This window comes from Nannobrachium achirus, assembly GCF_963921795.1.
Source record: "Nannobrachium achirus genome assembly, chromosome: 17".
In the NCBI taxonomy this organism is placed as follows: Eukaryota; Metazoa; Chordata; class Actinopteri; order Myctophiformes; family Myctophidae; genus Nannobrachium; species Nannobrachium achirus.
Window position 1 is genome coordinate 2,174,060 of NC_137824.1, and position 26,646 is coordinate 2,200,705.

A 26,646-nucleotide genomic window follows, 5' to 3' on the forward strand; every position below is an offset into this window, starting at 1 on the left:
TTCTGACTAATGGGATGTATGGCACCAAACACTTTGGGGATTTTCAAGTGGGCCCTGACCCAGGAAACCCCACTGCATTCGTTTTTTATAGTCGTTGTCGGGTGGAAACCTCGTATCTCCAAAACCGTTCGTTTTGTATTTATCATTTTAAAGCTATACTGTGTAAGTTGCTCAACTAGTGGTCAGAGCTGTATAGCAAACCGCGGTCGCGTTTTTCGCCGCGGACCGGGCCTCTCACGTCCGCCTGCAGCTCGCCGAGATCTATCTTTAGAGGGGTCCCTGGTTCCTGTGCGTTCAGGCATTCCGGAGAAACGGCCTCCTTCACCCGAGTATGTTGTTGTTATGTTGAGGCAAGCTACTTCCTGAGAAGTCAGCAAGATGCGCCTGTGATTGGCCGGTAGTGTACCATGTGTTTATGATCGGCGATATGATTGGCCAACGTATACACATGATGCAGAGGACGTCATTTTGCTGCGAAATTCTCCCCCCTCACGGCTCATAGAAAACATATAAAGAGAAGGCTTTAGAAGCTGAAATTAACGGAGTGGGGGTTCTAAAACTTTAGCGGTTTAACAGTTAGGACAATTTTAAGATTTGTTTTATAAAAAAAGTTACATGGTATAACTTTAAAAATGATTTAAACTAGTGAAAACAGCCGATCTACAAGCACACGCGTTGTGTGCTTGTAGATCGGCTGTTTTCACTAGTCTTGTGCGACAGTCTTGTATGATGAAGCAGGGCGTTACTTTATGAAAAAACATACACATTTGAATCTTGGAGATACGAGGTTTCTGCCCGACAGTGACATTATAGTATTTCATTTGATTTAGTTTCCCCACATAATGCAGGATAGTTGTACAGTACTGTATACTTTTATTTGAATGCTTGATTCTGATTGGACAATCACTGAATTCAGCTGTGTGTTATTTCTGGGTCAGTGTATTAATTTTTTTTTAAGTAGCCGTGAAATAAGGGAGATAATTGACACCGCGTCGGTCGTTGTGAGGAATAACGACCTTCAGGATGATTAAACACCTTCGCTTCGCCTCAGTGTTTAATCAACCAGGGGCGTCAATTGGGTATGGCAGGGGTATGCAGCTGCCATACCCTGGGTCCAGGGGGAAAATAAAAGTTACTTTTAAATATAAATCCATGAATGACTCTTTGTCTATCTGTTCTGGTTATTATGTTGTTAACTTACAGTCAAATAACTACAAAATGGTCACTTTAACAAGGTATTATAATTATATTCTGCCACACTCTTATTCACCCCATCTTGACAGAATGGTATATTCCCAGGTTCCGCAGGTAAGCTGCACAGGTGTAATGTTATTGTTAGTGGCATGTTTACTAACATGCTAAGTTTAGCTGCACTTGAACAACCGTTCCAGGCTGCCATATCCAGCCCAAGAAAACCGTAGAAACCTGTGTAAAAACTGGACAATTTTTTTTTTCAGACATTGTGAAAATAGCCGATCTACATGTTCACATGTGAGCATGTAGATCTGCTATTTTCACAATATAACCATGTTATACAAAATGTAATGCCTCTTTTCCATGAGGACTCCCATCTTTGCCATACCCTAGCTTTTGCTGAACTGACACCACTGTATGGTGTTTAATCAACCCTGTCTGGAGTTATTTCTCAAAAACAACCAGTGCTGTGTCAATTATCCCTTGCATATTACAAAAGCAGCCTCTTTGATTTCAAATGTGCTCATCCAACGTTCGTTCACTGTGTCCACTCCAACCGGCCTCTCTGTCAAAAGTCATATTTTTTACCGTTCAATAAACGAGCATAAACTGAACAATGTGTAAGCTTCAATAGGGGATGTATTCTATAGGCCTGATAAAGAACATGAAATGACTAGGGCTGTCGCCACTCGCCATCATGACATATAGTTGATGATTGAACAGTTAGCAGTGTTGGGAAAGTTACTTTGAAAGCGTAACTGGAGAAATATAACTTATAAAGTTTCAAGTTACATAGAAAAACTTGAGTTACTTTTTTTCAGCGTTAAAGTTGTACCATGTAACTTCTTTTATAAAACAAATCTTAAAATTGTCCTAACTGTTAAATCGCTAAAGTTTTAGAACACCCACTCCGTGAATTTCAGCCTGTAAAGCCTTCTCTATATATGTAAACTGCGATCCTTGCCGGGGACCGGATCTCGCGCCAAAATTGCGTCATCACACTACCGGCCAATCACAGCGAGGGTTATACAACTGCCGGCCAATCACAGCGCATCTTGAAGTGGGGTCGCTATGGCAGCCATATTTGTTGTCGCCCGTTTGTACCATCCCTTCTCTAGGTAATTTCGCCTACCAGGCAGGGTGAAGGAGTCCGTATCTCTGGAATTACTGAACGCACAGGAACAAGGGACCCCTCAAAAGATAGATCTCAGCGAGGTGGAGGCAGACGCGGGGGTCTGAAGGTACGAAAAACGGCCGAAAGACGCGGACGCGACCGCGGTTTGCTATAGGGCTAATGACCACTAGTTGGGCATCTTACACAGTATAGCTTTAAATTGAGAATGTACATGTGGTGTACATGGAACAAAATCTAATATCCTACAAAAAAAGTCACATGCCAGCAGAAATATGCCTCTCAACTGAGTTTTATGTTTTATTTCAAAAAGGTTGACATTTTCTTTAGTAAACATCTGTGTTCCTAAAGTAAAGTTAAAAAAATAAGAAAATTATGATCTGTTGAGGACATTTGATCGTCAATCTTAACATAACTTAAATGTAAAATTATAACTTCGCTTGTAACTTATTGTAACTTACTTGTAACTTGAGCCAAAAATGACCCAAAAAGTATCTCAGTTGACGAGTTACAGAAATATGAATGTAACTCAGTTACCAGCAAGTTACAGTGACATGTAACTTAGTTACGTAACTCAGTTACATGTAACTTTAACTTCCCCAACACTGACAGTTAGTCATACAAATAATTGTTATTAACGATGCAATTGTGCAATGTCAATTTATCCTTTTGAGTGTCTCACAATGTTCTGAGAAACTGATCTGAAGTGGAATGACCTATCAAAAGCTGATGCACACACACTCACAGCCAGTGGCGTCAGTTCAGAAAAAGCTAAGGTATGGCAACATGACTGGTGTCTTGCACATGTTGCCATACCTTAGCAACAGGCATGATGAATTCATTTTAAGAAGTACATTTTATGTTTTACCCCCGTTTCTACAGTTTATTGGGCTGGATATGGCAGCTTTGAACGGTTGTTCAAGTGCAGCTAAATGCCACAATTAACAATAACTAGAAAAAAGCCCCTGCGGGGGGCTGGCCCCTTATGTAAAAGTCCCCTGTACTCAAGAGATGGATACAGTCCAGAGGGCAGCTAAGCAATACAAATGTAGGATAGCTCAACATTAAATATGCAGTTTGTTCCAAAATGCAAAATGGTGTAAAATGTTGAGTCTGTAAGATATATACAATAGTTTCAGAAATACAAACCCCTCAGGTACAGGGTGGCCTGCTCTGTTTTGGCTGGGTGGGTTATAATAAGATAGAAAAAAAGCACGTGGACTTCAGTCCAGGCCCGGCCCGTGGCCCGTTTGGTGCCGCTATTTAAAGGCCGAGCCCGGCCCGAAGCCCGTCGCCTTATTATTAATTAATTATTTGTGTGCGTGGCTTTCGCTGCTGATGTGCGCTGCAGCTGCACTCTCAAGGGGAGTCCATACTGTCACAGACCACCGAAATTTGCGTCGGAAAGGTCCAGTTCAACTACAAAATGAAATCTCTTGCAACTTCTGAAAAGGATTACTCATAATTTGAGTTCGGAAAGCTGCACGCACGTCAGAAAGTCGAAACTTTCCGACGAAAACTATGGTCGGAGAGGACGGAGACTGAGAGACGTATGTACAGCCCTCTATACTATAGCTGTGCTCGTCTTGCGCTCTGATTAAAAGAAAGAAGTCAACACAACACAACAGCACAGCAAGTAATTACACACACATCACAACGCAAGAAATCTTCCTCCACCCACCGTTTGTTATGTTACTGTATATCTTCACTGCAATTAGATATTGATATTATTGTCGGCTTGCCGCCCATGGTTTCGCCATCTCGTAAAATACAGAGTATCGTCCAGTACTAAAGAGTAAAGACGCACGCACGCATCCCGTAACTGATACGGGACTCGGGAGGTCGGGGAATCATTACAGGGCGATTTATTTGAGAAATGACGGTGAAATGGGTGAAACTACAGTAGTGCTCCTAATGTTCTAGTCTCGCTGTGTATGTACACGCAAAGTCGCAGAGTAGACTTGTGTGAGTGTGTGAGAAGAAAAGCCGTCGCCCTCGGCTCGTTGCGGCTCTCCATTGGCTAATGTACTCATGTCACGACCAATCTGAGCCGTGTTGCTATAGATACGGATAGAGCCCATAGCCTAGAAGGCTATTAGCCTAGAAGGCTATGGGAGGCAGGCAGGCAGCACTCACTCACACACACCACACTCCATTCTAAGCGCACACAGTCACAGAGACGTCATGTGTGAAATTCACAGCGCGAAATGTTCCGAGCATGGTTCTGAGCCCGGGCCCGGCCCTAGGCCCGTTGGCGAGTTTCTAAAGGCCGGGCCGGGCCCTGGTCGGGTCCCGTCGGGCTTGCAGGGCTCTACCCCCCCCCCCCCCCCCATCTCCTCCATCTCTGCATCTCTGCTTGCAGGCAGTGTTTGTTTACGCCCATTTGTGACGTGAATCGCGTCGTCGGTCAACTATGGCTTGTGCAATATATGGCGCAAAAAAAATTAAACATTTTGGCATTATATGAGAAGTAGAGACACATCTGAAGGTGATAATGTTGATGTTGGGCAAGGTACATGCGTTATTGATTTTTGTATTATGTTTTTTAGACAATTGAACAACTGCTGAACGTGGAGTTACAGATGGAAACACACACACACACACACACTAATTTTTTGGGGCGATTCTAATAAAGGTTGTGGGATGCATTGCACCTGTGCAGCTGATCTGTGGAAACTGGGGATATACCATCTTGTCAAGATGGGGAGAATAAAAGTGTGGAGAATATAATTATAATACCTTGTTAAAGTGACCATTTTGTAAAATGTTGCATTTGTAGTTATTTTACTGTAATTTAACAACATAATAACCAGCACAGATAGACAAAGAGACATTCATGGATTTATATAAAAATAACTTTTATTTCCCCCCCTGGACCCAGGGTATGGCAGCTGCATATCCCTGCCATACCCAATTGACACCACTGGCTGTTGCACAACAGAGTATATAGCCTACAGTAAATCAGGCACGAGAGAGAAGAGAGGTAGGTTGTGAGCTTGCAGATCTGCTACTCTGGCTACTTTTGCACGACATTCTTGTATGATGAAGCAGTAGGGAATTCATCTAAGAAAAACATTTAAAACCGTTGAATTATGGAGATAGCTTCAAGGTTACCAGCCGACAGCAATGATTTGTTTTGTTTTTGGAAGCATGGAGAATGACACCAGTCGAGTCCATTTTTTAAGATGGTCTCACACCAATTATCAGCTTGCAACTGAAATTCCCAGTTGTAACCAGAATAGGCCTATGCCATGACATCATTCCATGACATCATTCTCTCTCTCTCTCTTTCTCTCTCTCTCTCTCTCTCTCTCTCAGTTACCTCCCCTTTATACTCTCCTTGTCTGACCTAGAACACCAATGAGCATAATGTAACACCAATTAGAACCAGTGTTAATTTTGTCGACTGAAACCATGACAAAACATTTTCATCAAATACCCTTTTTCACTGACAAAAACGAAATAAAAACTAAGCTATGATGACTAAAACTAAGACTAAATATATAAAATAACAAGAAATGACTAAAGTCATTAGTCCAGGTACGAAGGGAAGTCACTTCTAAAATTATGAACAGCGGCAAACCCATAGACCGTAAAAATGTGTCATCGTGATATCATCATGCTCTGATGTCACTGTGATGTCAGGGGAACCACTCTACCAGAATGGGTTTGTCGCTCTGGCTTCACTGTGATGTCATGTCACACTAACAGAATCCCTTTTATGCCCATATGGAGTTCCCTGATGTCATCAATATTACAGTAATGATGTCCTCTTAGAGAGATCCCTGTGATGCCAGGGGGAACAAATCCCTTTTATGCCCGTATATGGAGATATGCCGTTGTGAGCATGTAGATCGGCTATTTTCACAATTTCTGCCTCTGTATATTTGACAATTTGGACAATGTTTAATTTGTCATTTTAGAGGTATTAAAAAGTCCTTAAATTGGCACTTTAGAGAAGTGAAGATACCCTCTATACACTTAAACTTTTTAAAGTTTAAGTATATAGAGTGTGTGGACATAAACTGATTCCTGGGCTCAAATTTAAGCTGGTTTCAGCGTTCCATTGATAACGAGGGCCAGTGAGAGAGAGAGAGAGAGAGAGAGAGAGAGAGAGAGAGAGGGAGAGGGAGAGAGAGAGAGAGAGAGAGAGAGAGAGAGAGAGAGAAGATGACAGACCTTCACCGGTAATGGGGGAGATTAGCAGCCACCAGGCCTCCATCCTGTTCCACTTCCTCTCCTACACACACACACACACACACACACACACACACACACACACACACACACACACACACACACACACACACACACACACACACACTTTTGTACATTCTATGAATGCTATTTATTGCGACCGAAGGTCTATTTATAGTTCATTTTGCCATTTTATATTGTTTATACTATAGGTAGGATCTCAGATCTGTGTGTACATACACTCCTCTCTTTGATGCATTCATTGATTAGAGCAGCGGTTCTCAAACTATGAGTTCCAACCCAAAGTGGGGTCATGAGTAGGTGACAGTGGGGTCGCCTATTAGCAACCAGAAATAAAATAATAAATGTTTTTTATACTCCTCACTCACAGATCTGCTATTCATTGCATCACTCTGTCTAATCCAATCAGAGCTATCGCTCAGTAAGGGAGGCTCCTTTAAATACGGCTTGTATTCACTAGAGCTCTGCTCGTCTTTTCATCCGAAGCTTCGGATCTGCTGCTGCTTAGCTACTAGTGGTGTAACGATTTTAATAGCCATTCGATACATATGACGATACATGGATGACAATGCGATACATGGACGATATTGGTTCAATCATGGCGATGCGATATGATTCGATTCAATGATTTAAAATCGATATAGTAACTACTTAGCAAAGAAATTAAATCTGTGTGAAAAGTGTGGATAGTGCAGGTTTTTAAGGGAAACATGTATTATTATGGATATAAATAAGTAAACACAGTGATTATCTGGAAATACATGAACATTGTATTTGAACACATATAAACAAACCTGCACCTTGACATGAACCCAGAGATTACACACATTTATCGATAGACCAGTGTAGCTATATGGAAAGGAAAAGTAATTAAACCCCTCCTTTTCATTTTTTCTTAAAAATGCTAAATACAATGCACAAGTAGGTAGATTATTTGCACTGCCAATTCAATGCAATACAAAGTCAAACGATACGATTTGATTTTAGCTGTTTTCATTTCGATATACTTAGATGTTTTAAATTAAAAACGATATTTCGATGCAGCTACTATATCGTTACACCCATATTAGCTACCTCCTCCACCCCAGCCTCCACCTTTTGATCAGAGTCTTGCAGACTCAAATACAAATTTTATGTCTGCTATTACTGCTATTGTAAAGTTCTGATTTTGCTTAGCAAGCAGGCGTGTACACAGGGGTGTCAATTGGGTATGGCAGGGGTATGCAGCTAGGGTTGGGACTCGTTAGGATTTGAACGATTCCGAGTCCTTAGCGATTCCCTCTTAACGATTCCGGTTCCTAACGGTTCTCTTAACGGTTCCAATACATATATTTTTTCATATTTTCTGACATCCATTATACAATTACATAATAAACACAACTTAAACCATGGGGGGGGGGTTGTCGGGAGCAAAAGTTTATCGGTTACATAAGTGATAACCGTTAAGGAAATGTGTTTAAAAATGCGCGATTTTACCCAATTTTAAAAGGGAAAACACACCAGTTTTTTCCTCATAATAAAGCTCCCTATTTTCATTACATTAAAAACAACAATACAACGAGGAAGAAGAATAGGCTATGATACAAATGTTTTCTATATTAAAGAAAGTGTTTTTTTGCAGACACTATGTCTATAATGTATTAAACACATCACAACAGCAGCAGCGCGATCACGAGCCCTATATAACAGATTAACTCCCAAGTCCCAGTGTACTGTACACGCAAATGTAATAGTAGATTTTATAGTAAATAATTGCACTGCAGTGCGTCTGATTTAACGTTCCACTCATACAACTCAGACAACTATGCGCGACTACTTTTGAGCTTGCAGATCCGATATAAACTTGTCTTCATCAACACCAAGACGACGTAACCCTAGCAAGTTGGTTTTAAGCTCTTTTTTCCTCTTTAAAACGGGATCGACGCTGACGGGGTCCGTTTTGTAAAATCCAATTTTCGCATTTTGTTCCCTGTTGAAGAACAAGCTTCTGTGACTGTGTCTGTCAGCGTGCGTGTGGAACTTATGGATGTTACAACGACACTGGTTTGGCAAAGAAATGTGTGACTGCATCGCATAGTTCAGAGCCGTATAATGGAGAGTTGCGTCACTCCCGTTCACTTCATGGGGCCAGGTCGTCTACGCACACATCTATTGGCGTATAGTGACAAACGGCGAACCGGAAGTTTACAAAATGCATTGAAGTCTATGAGGTGTAAAGTGACAATGAACCACGTGACCAGCGCTGTTTCTGACCCCGCAGTGGCAGGACTCTCTGATTAGACGGCTCTGGCATAGTTGCATTGGGTAATGTTACTCAGACATTGGTGTCACACATTTCGGTTCCAAACGGATGTCGGTGTAACATCCATGCATGCGGTGTGACAGCGCGCTGTCTTTTCTTTTCTTCATCGGCGACCATTCTGATGGCTTCATGCTTGCTCTTGTTGTTGTTGTTGGCTTGTTAATATTAACACGTGTGTGAGAAGGAGGTGACGCTATCACGCTGGAGTGGAGCGAGACACACGGCCCCCCCAAAGGACAAACGGCTGCGGCCGACTCGCGCTGCTCAGTGACGCGGACATTCCCAGCATTTCTTCTGTAGAGGTGGCCTGACGTCACCACAGCTGCTTGTAATGGAATGCACACAGCTAATGCGCGCTGATGAGACCCGTTAAGAGAATCGGACCGGCAAAAATGATTGACCCGGTTCTGGACCCGCTATCATGGAACCGGTTCCTAAAAAGAACCGGTTTCGGGTCCCAACCCTATATGCAGCTGCCATACCCTGGTTCCAGGGGAAAATAAAAGTTACTTTTAAATATAAATCCATGAATGTCTCTTTGTCTATCTGTGCTGGTAAAATAACTACAAATGCAACATTTAACAAAATGGTCACTTTAACAAGGTATTATAATTATATTCTCCACACTTGTATTCTCCCCATCTTGACAAAATGGTATCTTCCCAGGTTCCGCAGGTCAGCTGCACAGGTGCAATGCATTATTGTTAATTGTGGCACGTTTACTAACATGCCAAGTGTAGCTGCACTTGAACAACCGTTCCAGGCTGCCATATCCAGCCCAAGAAACCGTAGAAACCGGGGGAGAGGGGGGGGGGGGGGGGGGAATAAAATGTACTTCTTAAATTAAAATGTATCATGCCTGTTGCTATAAGGTATGGCAACATGACTGGACACCAGTCATGTTGCCATACCTTAGCTTTTTCTGAACTGACGCCACTGCGTGTACACAATTCAGGGAACATCTCTGAAAGCCGAGTCCTTTAACGCCAAGTCTAGCTGTATACCATTTGTTGCAATAAATGGTTACATCTACTTTGACGGGAGTGTTCCTGACTAAACAACTTGGTAGAAGCATCCTCTGTCCCCCACCCCTCCTGTCTTTGCATTGTATGTAGTAGTATTGTTGCGACCGTAGGATCGAATTTAACATATTTTCTAAAGTAAATATGGGGGCGGCTCTCTCCTCATTTCCTGTCAGCCTACTGTCAATAAAAAGCATAGAAATGGCCCATATCTGTGTGGCTGGTTCAAATAGGGATCTCCATGTATGGGCATAGCATATATTGTATGTACTGTATATGGATACATTATTATTAATAAAGGATCAAATAAGATAAAACGTCCATATATGGGCATCAAACCAAGGCCCTAACTCACCAAGGCCCTGCTTGGCATTATTAATTAATGTACGTTTTTTTTAATGCCCATCTCCATGTATGGGCATAGCATTTATTGTATGTATATGGATACATATTATTATTATTAAAGGATAAAATAAAAAAGTCCATTATGGTCATTCCCAGTAAAAAAAAAAAAGAAAAAAAAAGAAAAGAAAAAGAAAAAACTTTTATGCCCATACATGGAGATTTCTGATGTCATAAATCCCAGGCCGAAAATGAGAATGTTAGGGTACCCCCTTATGCCCATATATGGAGATCCACAGGCATCAAACCAAGGCCTTAACTCACCAAGGTCCTGCTTGGCATTACTTACGTACGTGTTATGCCCATGGAGATTCCTATATTGTCAATATTAAGGACATTATTAAGGATATTATCTTATCAATATTAAGGACATATATGGGCGGCGCGTTCCTCCCTCCGCGTCATCAGCGCCCACACTAGGTGGGATTGGCGATAGGGCCTTTCTGTGTGGAGTTTGCATGTTCTCCCCGTGTCTCCTGGGGTTGATACCCTCACAAAAACATGAACAAACTCCCCCCAGAATGACAACAACTAGAATCGTCAGAGAAACGCTGTGTTTGGCCAGATGGCCAAGAATTGGCGCGACCTCGCCATTTAGGGCGAGGTCGCATATCAACCTGAGATCGCATGTCACCCTCAAGTGTCTTACTAGTTGATAGACAACAATAGACCACAATGTACAACTAACTAGTTTAAGTGGTTAAATAAGAGATAGCAATGATGTGTGTGTGTTTGTGTGTTTGTGTGTGTGCGTGCGTGTGTGCGTGCGTGTGTGCGTGCGTGCGTGCGTGCGTGTGTCTGTTTGTCTTCTTTGGCCTTTCACGGCAATCGGACACCGCATTCATGATTTGAGGCATGTTGTTCGAAAAATCTGTCTGCAAATGTCAACCTACTGGTGGCGCTATAACAGGCCAATGTGAAAAGGGTGTCATTTGTTCCTTGACCTAGTGAGAATGTGCGTGCAAAATTTTACGGAAAACGCCCCCTGTGTTCATGATTTGAGGCATGCGTGAGTGCATGCGTGCGTGCGAGTGTGCGTGCGAGTGTGAGAGACAGTGTGAGCTCATATCCATGTGATCAGGAAACGCCAGCGTCCCCCCCGCCTGTCTCCACATATGTTCATCCCCCCCCCCCCCCTCCATACCCCGTCCCCTCCGCACTCTGACGACAACCGTGACCGGATCACAATCCTGGACAAACTGTCACGCTTGCGTGCCTTACAGAGGTCTCTCTGGCCCTGGGTCTGTGTGCATGCGTGCGTGCGTAAGTGTGTGGGTACATACAGTGTTTCTGTGCACGTGTGTGTGTGCGTGTGCATACAAAAGAATAGTGTTGACTCTATTTTACAGTGAAATTAGCCATTGATTAATGTTCAAATAATCTATCTTTCTTAAAGGTGATACACCATGCATTTAAAAAGTATTTATGTCATATTGTTTGTGTCCCAAAAACGTTTTTCAAAGGTTTGAGGCTAAATTACCACTCCTGAATAGAGAGCCTCTCTCATTTTTGAATGGCTCTCAGAGCATTTCAGCTGCAGTACCACCTTTGGCCTGAACTGCGCCACCCCCCCCCCAAAATCCTTTTGATTTTTTTTTTTTTTTTTTGATTTTCTTTTTTGATTTTTTTTTTTTTTAAATGTTTTTTATGATGACGTCACAATCGGCAGATGACGTCACAATCGGCAGCAAATCTGGATAGCCTGTTTTGAGAACCCGTGGGATACTTTTAACCTTCGCCTTCTCAAAACCAGAGAAAGACAAAACGGTCAGAAATGGGACTTTGTGAGGATAGAAGGTGCTAGTGGGACCCCAAAAAAAGGTTTTAAAATAGGAAAAGTGAAATTTCATGGTGTATCACCTTTAACGATTGTGAATGACATTTGGCGTGCATGCGTGCGTGCGTGCGTGCGTGCGTTCATCCCCTGAGTCATGGACGTGTTTCTCTATGGAAAATAAGTGACTCATATTCACGTTATTCCTGGCCCCGCCCCCGGCTTCCCGTTCATATCCTGAAAACGCTGGCCTGAAAAACATAATTTGGCTTCCTGTTGTCCTTGCATTAAAGTGTCAGTAGTTGGCGTTCTGGGCTCTGAATGTACCTGGGTTGCCATGTTTGCTTATAATAAGCAATTAGTGTCTTTTAAAAAAATAGTATAGTTGCTTATTGGGCTTACTTTCTAATATTTTTTAAACCAGTGGTTCCCAAATCTTTTCATATCAAGGACCCCAGATTAACATATTTGTCCACAGTCGCAGACCCCCATCTGAAAATATGTGGTGCCAGCGACCTCCACACAGATTTATGTTGTTAAAATGTTTTTAAATAGCAAATATACAAGCTCACAATATGTCGCAATGTGACACATTGTGAGCTTGCTGATCTGCTATTTTCAAATGTAAATGTAAAGTAGTATATAGTTGCTTCTGTTGGGCTTATTTCTTTGGCAAAATCTGGCAACAGACAATTCCCTGTCACTTCCTTACTTGGGAGGAAGTGAAAAGATGTGACCCAGGTATGATGCGTAAATTACGTCAGACTTCTATTGCTTTTCCATTTAAAATAGCCAATCTAAATGCTTGTAGACTGGTTATAGTTCACCCAATATCGGCTTAAAGGAGAATTTCGGCACAGAGGGTTACGTATTTTACCTTTAGTCAGTCCAGATGTGTTTTTTTTTTTAGTTTTGTAGCTTTTAGTTTTCATAACAGGCTATGATTGGCTCAAACAAAATTGCCGTCATGTTCGGCCACTGATATAGAGCTAGGGCATTCACAAATAGTGATTTTTAGTATTCTAATTATTCGACCTCAAAGTATTCGAATAGTCGAATACTCAACAGGACTGGCCAAACTGTATTAAGTAAAAACATTAACAAAAATATTAAGTAAGCAAGAGGCGAACATTGTGAAAATAGTAGATCGTCTATTTTCACAATATGTATCTGCAGAACCGAGTCACATTAAATGTAATACCTACAATTCCAAGTGCTTGTCAGGGTGTCAGGGTGGGGGGAGTGCTAAAAGGTCACAGCCTAAAAAGGTTTGAGAACCCCTGGTATAGAGCATTAACAAATTCATCCACCAGGGGCATTGACAACACATTCTTATGACTTCCTATCTAGCCAAGCTTTATATATTTTTTAAAGAGAGAGAAAAAAAAAGAAAGAATATTCGACTTCGGTGAACAACGTCGAATAGTGACTTTGATATTTGAATATTCGAATATTTGAATTTTGGTGAATGCCCTGTAGAGCTGGACCTTCCCAAGTGGGTGGAAATGCACTGAGTGGAAGCTAGATCTGTCCTCTCCTCTGGTCACTCCTCCAGTTTGATTTTCAAGGCTGGAATGCCTGTGGACAGTGGTCCGCAAACCTTTCAGCTTGAGACCCAAAAAACAAATTTCTCCCGCACAGTTTGGACCTTGTAGATCTGCTATTCTCACTACGTCTAAAGTCAAGTTTATGGAATTTCTTATATTTTTGGTATTATTCATGATTTTGTTTTTATTATTATTATTTCATTATTATGTTTTAATTCGTTTTTAATTCATGAACAATTGTGATTTTTCCCCTCCCTTTTAATAATGATGATTAAAAAACAAATGTAGACTCTAAAGCCCCTATTATAGTAGGCACCGTGGTGATAAGCTATTCACCGCGGTGTAGTCTTTTTAAGTCATAAAACTACAACATTGCGTCATTACTCGCGGTGAAGATCTATCCACCGCGAACCCCGACACATCTCTCTGTTTTTACTTTCAGACAGATCGACCCATCACCCCATTCACTGATTGGTCGATCTAGACCAGTCAGTCACAGTGATAGGACTTCACTGTGACTGACTATGATGGCCTCCACTTGTTTTCTCACTTTAGGTGGATAGCTTATCACCTAAAATTTGTGGTGAATAGCTCTTCACCTTGGACTCTGATAGAGGCTTTAGAAGTGATAGTGCTATAGGGGGTGAGGTGAACTCTGAACAGGAGCGTGCTAGGGGCTGAGGTGGACTCCAACCCGGGACATAAACGCTTTGTGAATCTAGCAGTCTAGAGTTTCAGTTTTATTTGTATTATATTGTGATGTCATTACCCATGATGTCGTTGGCGTGTCAGTGTGTGACAATCCCTGTGAGGCCCAAGCAACTGTGACAGGAACTGGGTCAAACCCTGTCCCCATGTGTGCTGCACTGACGCACGCACGCATGCACGCACGCACGCACGCACGCACGCACGCACACTCACACACACACGCACACACATACACAGTCACGATGCCTCCATTGCTATTAATCATGCTTCTAGGCACCGAGTCAAGTTAGTCATACACATGCTGACATACATATACACATGCTGACACATTTATTTGTTTATTTAAATGTAAAATATATACACTAAACTAGCAAACTCCCCTTAAAAATTAATGAATTCAGAAAACAAAGGGTGAATTCTAAAACAAAGGGTGAATTCTAAAAACTAAATTCAAACTATAATTACACATGCGCACGCCAGTGTTGATTTTGTCGACTAAAACTATGACAAAAAATGTTTGTCAACTGCGTTTTTTTCACTGACGAAAACTACATAAAAACGAAATGAAAACTAAGCTGTGATGACTAAAACTAAGACTAAATATATTGACAATTTCGTCAATAAAATAAAGACTAGACTAAAACGTTGGGGAGGGACTGGTGGGGAGGAGAGTCATTTTATGTTTGGTTGCTCTCAGGTGTTCCGTGCCGAAAATAGCTGATCTACAAGCTCACAACGCGTCGCAGCGCGACGCGTTGTGAGCTTGTAGATCGGCTATTTTCAGCACACAACCAAGTGTAAAATCAGTCATTAAACCTTTATAAAATCAGTCGCCTTAAACCTTATGATGTTTAGTCGACTAAAACTAGACTAAACCAAAAACTTTACAGGTGACTAAATTATGACTAAAACTATAAAAATTTGCTGTCAAAAACAACACTGGCGCATGCACGCACGCACGCACGCATGCACGCACACACACGAGCAGAGCAAGAAAGAGACAAGGTGAAAGGGGACTGACAGACACACACAGACAGACAGACAGACAGACAGACAGACAGACAGACAGACAGACAGATATCAAGGCTGCTTCTTCTTCTCCTTCTATTCTTCTTCATCGGCTCCGCCCCTCTGGCTAGAGTCTCAGCTGCCCTGTTACCATGGTGATTATCTGTCGGTCACTGCCCTGTCCAATGGCATCATGCGTGTTAACAAGGTCTTTTGGAGGTCAGGCGATTGCAACGAGCTGTGTTGGTGGCGTGCGTGCGTGCATGCGTGTGTGTGTGTGTGTGTGTGTGTGTGTGTAAGCACACACTGCATTGAGTTAGACCAAGCATGAAATACTTTGTATCAAGATGGACATTTATGTGATTCCAATCATCCTCCATCCATTCCAATTGTCACTCCCCATCTCTCCCCAGATTTCCTTCCCATCCTTTTTCAAGTAAAGAATTTGAGTACTTTATCCAATATCCACTGGATTTGAAGTTGTGTCACACAGCCCTAACACTCTCATGAGAGCCAAACTGAAAAGTTACCTGTGGACGTGGTGGCTGTGATGTCAAAGAACATACGCCCTCCAGTAATGAGATACGACTTTCAAAAGGCAATTAATGCTGCTGTCCATGTGACGCTTTCCACCTCTCAACCAACAGACTGCAGCAGACTGTATTAATCTTGGAAGGCGCACCAGTTCTAGGGAACAGTACCATGTTAACGCATTAAAGCAGGGGTCTTCAACGTTTTCAGGCCAAGGACCCCTTTGTTGAGAGACAGATGAAGCAGGGACCCCTCTACATATTGTATAAAACAGCGTTTCAGATTTTCATTGATTTCATAGGTAGATTCATAAACGTGTTTGACAGCACTGTCATCAGTCGATGTTCGATTCGTGTTAATGTGTTTTTTCAGACATTTAATCACTTAAATTGTTGATACTTTGTAAACTTCACCTACCACTCGGCACTTGGTCCGCTCTTTTTTTTTTTACCTCCAAGGCTCTCTGGCCTTTTTTTTTGGCCAGAGAGCTATTTTTGGCCAAAGTTCTCCTCAGAAAAGGGATGTGTTGTTCATCTAAAATAATTTTCCTATCACAAAAAGATTTGGTGGCCCCCTGTAGTAACTCTGCGTACCCCCTAGGGGTCCCGGACCCCCTGTTGAAGACCTCTGCGTTAAAGGCCTCATGACATGCTGTTTTTTGTATTACAACACTTTGATGAGTCTAATTATTCAGAAAAACACAGAATTGGAGGAAATATATCGTGAGACCTTCAAGACCTGAGGCCAATTTTTACGAATGTCTCCTAATCGTGCATGGATGTGTGTTTTCAGACGTTAGCTAGCATAAGCTAACGTGCACGGACGTTGTTGTGGTTGTGTTTTCAGGTTGAGATGCCTGGTCAAGCAACTGGAGAGAGGAGAGGCGTCTGTGGTGGACCTCAAGAAGAATCTGGAATATGCCGCCTCCGTCCTGGAGTCTGTCTACATCGAAGAGACAAGGTAAAGAATGTTACTAAACCCTACACTACACTAGGGCATTCACCAAATATTCGAATATTCTAATATCAAAGTCACTATTCAATGTTGTTCACCAAAGTCGAATATTTGCTTATTTTCATTGTTTTATTGTTTTCTCTTTAAAAATATAATATAGTTTATAAAGATTGGCGAGATAGGAAGTCATAAGAATGAGTTGTCAATGCCCCTGGTGGATGAATTTCTTAATGCTCTATACCAGAGGTTCTCAAACCTTTTTAGGCCGTGATCCCCCAAATAAACATATTTGAACTGGGGACCCCCACCCTGACAAGAACTTGGAATTGTAGGTATTACATTTAATGTGACTCGGTTCCACTGTTAAATATTGTGAAAATAGCAGATCTACATGCTCACAACGCCTCGCAACGTGAGGCGTTGTGAGCATGTAGATCGGCTATTTTCACAATGTTTCGCCTCTTGCTTACTTAATATTTGACAGTTTGGACAGTCCTGTTGAATATTCCACAATTCGAATACTTTGAGGTTGAATAATTTGAATACTAAAAATCACTATTCGTGAATGCCCTACACTACACTAACCTCTGACCTGGAGCAAGGTTATTATAGTTAGCGAAAACTAACTATATAACAAAAACTAAAACAATTACTAACGAAATAACGAAAACAACAAAGAATTTACTGGACTAAATCAAAACTAGAACAACTAGAAGCAGTGCTCTTCCGAGCACAGGTCTCCGCCAGGTCAGGTAGGTTATTGTGGCCTCCTGGTGGCGCTGTAAGAGGCCAAAGTGAAAAGGGTGCCATGTCTTCTTTGGCCTTTCACGGCAATTGGACACTGTATTATTGATTTGAGGCATTTTGGTCGAAAAATTTGTTTGCACATGTCACTCGCGCTATAACTGGCCAATGTGAAAAGGGTGCATTTGTTCCTCGACCTAGTGGGAAAAACTGACCAATCCTGCATACTTTTGAAGCCAATCTTAGCCAATCAGGATGGAATTTTGAAAAAGCAAAGATCTTGATCACATCTTGATCACATTACTATAGAGATTGTGTGTACCGAGTTGTGTGAAATTTGGATAAAATCTGAAGGAGTAATACAAAGAAATGTGTTTTACATAATCCTCATGGTGCTATATAAGGCAGATTTGCAGGGCAGAGGTTTTTCCGTTGCCTCTAGGGAGTGTTTGACTCCTGCACCTCACAAATAACTCAATGTATGTACTAAACTTAAGCGTCACAAAAATATAAACTAATAAAAAACAGCAAACAAACTTGCTCTAAAATCAAATTAGTAAATACAAATATAAGGCATAAAAAGACTTAGTTCTACTGGATCTCTTCTAGACACTAGTCCCTCCCCAACATTTTTAGTCTAGTTTTGTCAACAGAAATGTCCTTTTGTCGACAGAAATTTCCTTATATTTAGTCATAGATAGTTGTAGTCATCATAGCTTAGTTTTCATGTAGTTTTCACGAGTGAAAAACAGGTAGTATGTGAAATTAAAGGAGCTATAGTCAACTTTTTAAATTTGGCCGTTGTCAGGCTGACTTTGTTTACATCCCTCTTCTATTCTTTTATATGAAATCCTTATAAAAGAATAGAAGAGGCCAAAATGATTATTTTATCATTATTTTCGCTTTTTGTGGTCATTTTTGAAAAGAAACACATGAAGCTTACATTTTTTTATAAAATATTTTTGAAACATTATTTTTATTTTAGCATCCGTTTTTCAAGAAAAAGTTGACTATAGCTCCTTTAAGTGCATGTACTCAAGCACTGTACTTAAGTACAATTTTGAGGTAATTTTTACTTTACTGGAGTATTTCCAATTTTCAATACTCTTACTTCTACTCCACTACATCTCAGAAGCAAATATTGTACTTTATACTCCACTACATTTATTTAAAAAAGTTAGTTATCTTGTAGATTATGATTATTATTACAAAACTTACATTAACCACTTCAGCCATATACTATATACTTTGGCTATTTAAAAATAGCAGATCTACAAGCTCTACAACGCATCACACTTTGACACGTTGTGAGCTTGATAGCAGGCCTAGAATTTCTTTGGTGTTGTCAATTTGTTGAGGGCACAAAGGCCAAATGCCAGGGCAGGAAGGCCATCAAATAAAACAATATTTTAGTCCATTGAATGAATTTGTTGAATCTAAGGGTTAGGGATGATAACTAATCTGCAGTGAAATAGATAAATGATGGTATTTACAATCTGATCCATGCTCAGCCCTGCACCAATCACAGTCACTGGATATGTTTAAATCACCAAATGGGCCTGTCGCTGGATGAAGCCGAGTCCCTAGCACAGGACCGACCCAAATGGAGAAGATTGGTGAAGCTGATTGGCTCTACGCATGACGTCGCCCCCGACGCCGAGCAAGAGAACTGATGATGATGATGGATATGTTTAAAGATGGGGACTCGGGGGAGTTAAGATTTCAGAATGTCTACATGACCAGAAAGAGACACTGGTGTCTACTGTCTACATATTGACAAGACAGAGACAGAGCAGAAAGTGGTACAGTCAGCTGGGGCATTAAGGCCACTGTGGCCTCAGGTCATGCCATTGGTTTGAGGGGCACAAGGCCAAACTGAGGGGCAACGACGGCCATGGCCTTCATGGCCTCCATGAAATTCCTGCACTGCTTGATACTTTTACAAAATCAAAATGTGTCTCTCCCCCTCCCCCGCAGGCGTCTGGTTGACACAGAGGATGAGCTGAGCGACATCCAGTCAGACTCGGTGCCGTCGGAGGTCAGGGATTGGCTGGCGTCGACGTTCACCAGACAGATGGGGCTGATAATGAGACGCAGCGAGGAGAAGCCGCGCTTCCGCAGCATCGTCCACGCCGTGCAGGCTGGCATCTTCGTCGAGAGGTGGGTGGGTGAAAAAACACTTTTTCTTGCCCTTCCAAAACTTTTTAACACAATTAGACCGGGTACGCATTATTGCGTTTTATTATTTTATGGTTTAACTTAAAAAAAAAATAGCAGATCTACAAGCTCACAGAGTGCCACGCTGCAAGCTTTTAGATCTGCTATTTTTGAAAAATCGTGAGCATTTGAATTTTGACACAGAGTTTGACCCGAAGTGTCTTCTAAGCCCTTCTAAGGTTTTTTGAAAACTACGTGGTTCTCAAACTCTTTCATATCAAGGACCCCTAGAATTATATGTATTTGGCCGTTGACCTCCGTCTCAAAATATTTTGTATCAGGGACCCCCCAGAAGCAAATAGAGTTTACAATTGAGTTACAAATGTTCACTTTTAAAATGAGATATTCAAAGATTTGCAAAAATGTTCCAGATTTTTCAAAAATAGCAGATCTACAAGCTCACAGCGTGGCACTCGGTGCCACGCTGTGAGCTTGTATATCTGCTATTTTTCAATAGTTAAAGCGTTCAATAATTCTAGGCTTAAATGTTATTTTTTAACAACTATATAGCATATTTTGTCCCACAAAATGATAAAGTTACATGTTTAAGCATTAACAGTCATCCTTCCATGAAAAGAGGTTGGAATATTTGGAAGATTTCTGAAACATTCCAACAACACAAATCTGGTACAGGGCTCCCTGGCACAAAACAAATTCAGATACAGAAAAAGAAACCTTGTATCAAGTTTCAAATTTGTAAATTTTTTCACAAATAGGCTGTATTGCGTGGCTGGTATCGTTCGGTTTGGTTCCCGCCCCATGGGCACTACACAAACGTTGCTTCATTAGTAAGATCTATTGATAGTAAGTAAGAAACAAAAAGTTCTCTGCGTGTCACTTGCACAATCTTTGTCACCAGCCAGAAATGTATTTAATGGGAATAACAAAAAAACGAAAATCTTGTGCTGCTGTTTTTGCTTGTAAAATTTGCTATATTGATTTTGGCAACACAAAATATTTCTCAAATGTCATAAATACATCTACCTAACATCTGAAACAAGTATTGGTGCCTTAGTATACTCATATACAAATTTAGATCATGTAATGTAGCAAATTTGTTGAAGGAAACGCTTCAATGTAAGTGATTGTCAGTGACTGTAATTTTGTTATAATGACAAGTAAACTTGGTGTCTATTTCATGGTTTCACATCAAGAGAAACTCAATGGAATACTTATCTTCATGATTAGGTGTGTCTGGATCTATAATTTACATATTTACAAGATGGACGCCACCCGAAAATGAGCTTTACTATGACTTTTACAGTGACAGCTGGCTGTTATGACAAAAACAATATGAACACATTTGGTCAGTTTTACCTCAGATTATATCAAGAGTTGTGTGGATGATTGTGGAGAAAAATCAGAGAAAACGTACATACAGCTAAATGTATCTTTAAGATGACATTTTTAATTCATCACATTGTTGAACCACCTACTCCCAAGTGTTTCTTGTCAGCAAGCAAAGACAGACAGAAGTCCAGGTCTCCTGAGCACTGGGAAGTTGGAGATTCTAGAGAGTTCATCAGATGGCTTGGCTGAAGACCTTTTACTTGTGTGGCACCTACTGTAGGTAGAATAGCTTCCAACATCACAGTTGCTGAATTCTCCTCCAGATGCAGAAGCTGGTTTACCTGGATTTTCAGCATTCTGTGTAAACGTTCACCCACAGGCTAGCATTATTGGCTACCTTCCACTCATCCCAGCATCGCCAACTGATCCTTCTGTCCTCAGAAAAGAGATGAAACGACTCTTCACTACATAAGTACACCATTATCACTGGAGATCAGGCAACACCAAGATGAGTTTGGCAATGTAGTCCTGTTGCTGGGAGGCTTTCACCAAGCTCACAACTACTGAACATGAAGGCTATTTGCAAGATTATTTGTCGAGAAGTCTTTGTCGAGAAGGAACTGTCAAGAAGATGTTTGTTGAAAAGACATAATACTACCAAACTTTACATGCCTTCAAAGTCCTGTTTGAAAAAGAGATAACTGGCAGCAGTTAGAAATGACGAGGCATCCAGAGATGGCAGTCTTAGGAGATCAGCTGCTGCTTTTCAGGAATCATTCAATGGGCAATCAACTGCAGTCCTCTGGGCAAACTTCCTGGAGATGTCAGATATTCTCCAAAGGTTTATCTACTACGAGTGGGAAGGTGACATCTCTGTGAATCAGCAAGAATGCTACCCTACCCCACTTCAGTAGGCCACTACAAGTACGGGCAGCAATCTTTACCTTTGTATCTGCCTGGCTTAGATGAAGAAATTACTGGAAACAGCTTCAGAGGTACATGAAGCACTGATGGCAGGTACATTTGTTGGCTGACGAGCAGATGGCAGCCACAACAGTAGTGTTTCTTTTGACATGCTACTTTAACAGACATATAATGCTGATGCCAAGGAAGCAAGCAGTCTGGATGGCATTACACTCAGCCCTGTCTCTGCATAGCTCAAGTCTATGCTCCACCTCCACCCCTCCAACCCACACCATGTCAGCAGTGGACACTAACCCATCTACAGTGACCACATCATCCTTGCTCAACATATCTACAGGACAGGGTGCTGATTCCACAGTCAAGGGTTTTGCATGTTGTTCACTATAGTTGAAGACAAGCAAACCTGTACAGTATGTCTGCAAGAGTGTCTTGTACTGATTTATTTCAGTGCCAGAACAGGTCGGAAACGGATTGCCAGAACTGTGAGAATGTTTCAAAAGAAACAAGCTTTATGGGATGATTAAGCAAGGGTCATTCATCACCATGCTGGCTTTTGGTGGAGATTTATGTCGAAATATATATTTTTTGCCACGGACTTACTAAATGAGTGGACAATAATATATACCAGAAACACATAGAAGAGCAAGCCCTGAATTACCATAACATGTGTGTAACTCTGAGAACCATTTGGTTCCATTTGTACAATCTCAGAGTTAAGGGCGTACTAGTACTGGTTGGACTCCTAATATGCCAAAATGTCACAATGTCCATAGATAATCTGAAGAAAACCTGTCGACTTCGAATTCAGTAATTGGGTCTTATGATCAAAAACAAGACATTATAAGATATAAAATCAGCCACTGACACATTTTGTCCGTAGTACAGACATAGATGACCCCTGGATGAAAGTGATACGGATGAGTAATATACGCACCATGTCAGCATGTAAAATTAGCTAAATACTTGTTTTATTTCAAGATTTGCTTTTATCACATTTAAATGCAATACATGTGGGAGGAAAAAGCTTAGCATTTGCTGTATTTTGTCACAGCACAGCCTTACGTTTACTTATGCTGCCAACATTTGTTTGTGTTTTTGTTTTGGTTGGGGGGTGTGGGTGTCTTGATGTAGCCTCCAAATGACAGATGTTGGGACACTCTGTGGTACTTAAATACATATTTTATACCTGACATGACCTTTTGTGCATTTATTATAGTCTTGTCCATTTTGGGATTTTTTTCCAATTTAGGGGTGTGTGATAGCAGTTTGATTGATTTTCATCCATTTCTGGCCAAGGTACCTTTCATTACACAGTTGGCTGTGAGATGTGTTATGTATGAGACATAAGCTTTTAGCTAAATTTACTATGTGTATGTTTCATTTTGCTGGGTGCCAATCACATACATTGAGGCGTTTTCTTCAACAAATTTGCTATATTTCACAATCTAAATTTACATATGAGAATACTAAGGCACCAATACTTGTTTCAGATGTTAAGTAGATGTATTTATGACATTTGAGAAAGATTTTGTGTTGCCAAAATCAATATAGTACATTTTATAAGCAAAAACAGCAGCACAAGATATTCGTTTTTTTGTTATTCACTTTTATATAAAATTCTGACTGGTGACAAAAGTCGTGCAAGTTTCATGCGGAGAACTTTTAACCCAAAGTCCACAAAGGTATTGTCTATGCAAAAATGCATTGAATGAGTAGTGCCCAGACGTGGGAACGAAATTCATTTTCTAAGCACTTTTCCTTATAACGCAATTACACCTAAAAGTAAAGCCCTGCTTCACCATACAAAGCCGTTGCACAAAAGTAGTGAAAACAGCAGATCGGCTGTTTTCACTATAGTTTAAATTTCATTTTTAAAATGATAAATACAAAACAAACGGTTTTGGACATACAAGGTTTCCACCCAACAATGACAATATGCATTTTGGGGTCCATGACAAGATAATGTGTGAAAACCTATGTTTCTATGTCAGCAATCTGGCTAGCCATTAACTGGAGCTCAGTTAGTCTGTTCTTGAGAGACTAAACGTCAGTGGTTTTCATGTGAAGGATCCCCAAAATGATATGAATTTGGCCACGGACCCCCATCTCAAAACATTTAGTTCCAGGGACCCCCTAAGAATTAAAAATTTAGTTACAAACGTTTGCTTTAAAAATACATATATTCAAAGATTTGCTGTAATTTTCACGACTTTTCAAAAATAGCAGATCTACAAGCTCACAGCGCGGCACTCGGTGCCGCGCTGTGAGCTTGTATATCTGCTATTTTTCAATAGCTAAGGCATTCAATAATTCTAGGCCTAATTAAACAACATTAGGAAACAAGCCCAAATAAGGAACTACGCTTTAGAAACAAGTTTAAAAAAAAAAGAACGCAACCCGCAACTACCAATATTTACAAGTGCCGTTACAAAAAACAAGCACACACACACACACACACACACACACACACACACACACACCTTCAGGATTGGGTGATGGGCCCTGCTGTTTTTCCTCTCAGTGGGAGCACACTGCTGATGGTATCTCCACACACGTTGAACGAAGGAGCTCTTATCAAACTGAAAACATCTGCCTCCACCCCACAGAACATGCACCTTTTCTTTTTACTTAAAGGTGTATTCAGTGATAATGAAAGTTGCCGGGGGTCATCTTTTTTACAGATTTTTTTTTAATTCAGAGCGAGTGTGGTTCTCAAAACTTTTATTTTGACCATCATAACTAAACATCATAACATAACTACGGTCATACTCAACCCTGATTGGTCGAGGACTGGCTGGCCAAGTCTGAAACTATTATATTTGTATTTGAATGAAATACAATCACTGAATATACCTTTAAAGAGATGTTTCACTTTCAAAAAAGCTTTTGGTCTATTTGGTCTTATCATCTAATCAGGCTTTTATGAACATCCTGAAGAGTTTAAAATTTGCTTGATTGAATATATTTGATGTAAATGGTATCAGTCCTCCTCCTCCAGGGCTTATCCCCATACACACCCATGGTAACTTCAAACTCCATTTTAACCATGATTCTTTAAAAACATCCATACTTATTTTCTGGTGACACATAATACCCTCGAGAACTTTTTTTCATTTATGTTTATTTATTTTTTATTGTATTTAATATTTTCCATTTTCCCAAAGAATTATTAAAGATAAATGAAAAAAGTTATCGAAAAAACACGGCCTGCTCACATATTGGGAGGATATTATGAGTCACCAGAAAAAAATAATGTGTGTTTTTAATGAATCTATCATGGTTAAAATAGAGTTGTAAGAGGCCCTGCATGAATTGAATTGAATCAAGCAAATTAAAAACTGTTCAGGGTGTTCATATAAGCCTGATTAGACGATAAAATGACCAAACGTTTTTTTTTTTTTTTTTTTTTTTTTTTAAAGTGGAATATCCCTTTAAGTAAAAGTAGCAATACATACTAGATAGCATTAAGGCCCCAATGAGCAGGATGCGAAACAGCTTCTGCCCGCAGTGAGGACTGTCAATGGACTGTGTTGCCCTGTTTAGCCTAGTTGGAAACAGTAGATTTACAAGCTTACGTGTTGTTAACGTGTTGTTAACGTGTTGTTCATGTGTTGTTCATGTGTTGTTAATCTGTTCTTAATAGATAGTTGTTAATATGTTGTTAATAACATGTTAACATGTTAACGTTTCGTTAATGTGTTGTTAACATTTCACTAACGTGTTGTTTATAACAAGTTAACGTGTTGTTTATAACATGTTAATGTGTTGTTAACATTTCTCTAGCGTGTTGTTTATAACGTGTTAACGTGTTGTTATTGTTAATGTGTTGTTAACATTTCTCTAGCGTGTTGTTTATAACATGTTAACGTGTTGTTATATGTAGTTAATGTGTTGTTAACATTTCTCTAACGTGTTGTTTATAACATGTTAACACGTTGGTAATGCATTAACGTGTTGTTGTTTGTGTCACAGGATGTACAGACGGACGTCCAACATGGTGGGCCTCAGCTACCCCCCCAATGTCATCACTGTGCTCAAGGTATCACTCTATAAGCACTAGGGATGTTAATCGAGCATTATTTGCGAATCGACGCGTCGATGCCGAAAATCGACGCGTCGATCGACTTTTTTCACTTTTTTTCCCCGCTAAGCAGCAGCTGAGAGGAGAGCACAACGGCGCATTACTTTGAACAACAAAACTTATATTATGCAGTCGCACCCATCAGAACTTGCATCAAAGCCCTAATAATAATAAATAATTGCTCTTTCTTGCATTGCAATGCCCCCCTAATAATAATAAATAATTGCACTTTCTTGCATTGCAATGCCCCCCCATCATTCCAATGTAGAAGATCTGAATCTTTAATGTGCTTCTCCAGTCTGCACATCAGCATGCATTAGGAAACGGTATGCTAGGGAGAGAGAGAGAGAGCAGGAAATGGATCGAGTCTTTATATTATTTAGTCACAAGCTTTTCATTTGCGTGTGTGTGTGTGTGTGTGTGTGTGTGTGTGTGTGTGTGTGTGTGTGTGTGTTCCCTCCGACTCTAGGACGTGGACACGTGGTCTTTCGACGTCTTTGCGCTGAACGACGCCAGTGGAGAGCACGCCCTCAAATTCATCTTCTACGAGCTGTTGACCAGATATGATCTCATCAACCGCTTCAAGGTAGTAACCGCT

General features: G+C 40.7%; 1 protein-coding gene across 1 annotated transcript in view; it reads left to right on the forward strand.

Annotated features, from left to right (window-relative positions):
* Positions 1 to 26,646, forward strand: part of LOC308302051 (dual specificity calcium/calmodulin-dependent 3',5'-cyclic nucleotide phosphodiesterase 1C-like) — a gene marked incomplete at both ends in the record, with an annotated part of 499,975 nt that overhangs the window by 53,576 nt on the left and 419,753 nt on the right. The window contains 4 exons of the mRNA XM_080746221.1: positions 16,685 to 16,798; positions 19,514 to 19,696; positions 25,940 to 26,006; positions 26,518 to 26,634. Of these exons, the coding sequence (XP_080602347.1) occupies positions 16,685 to 16,798; positions 19,514 to 19,696; positions 25,940 to 26,006; positions 26,518 to 26,634 (481 nt within the window). The remainder of the gene's footprint in view (positions 1 to 16,684; positions 16,799 to 19,513; positions 19,697 to 25,939; positions 26,007 to 26,517; positions 26,635 to 26,646) is intronic.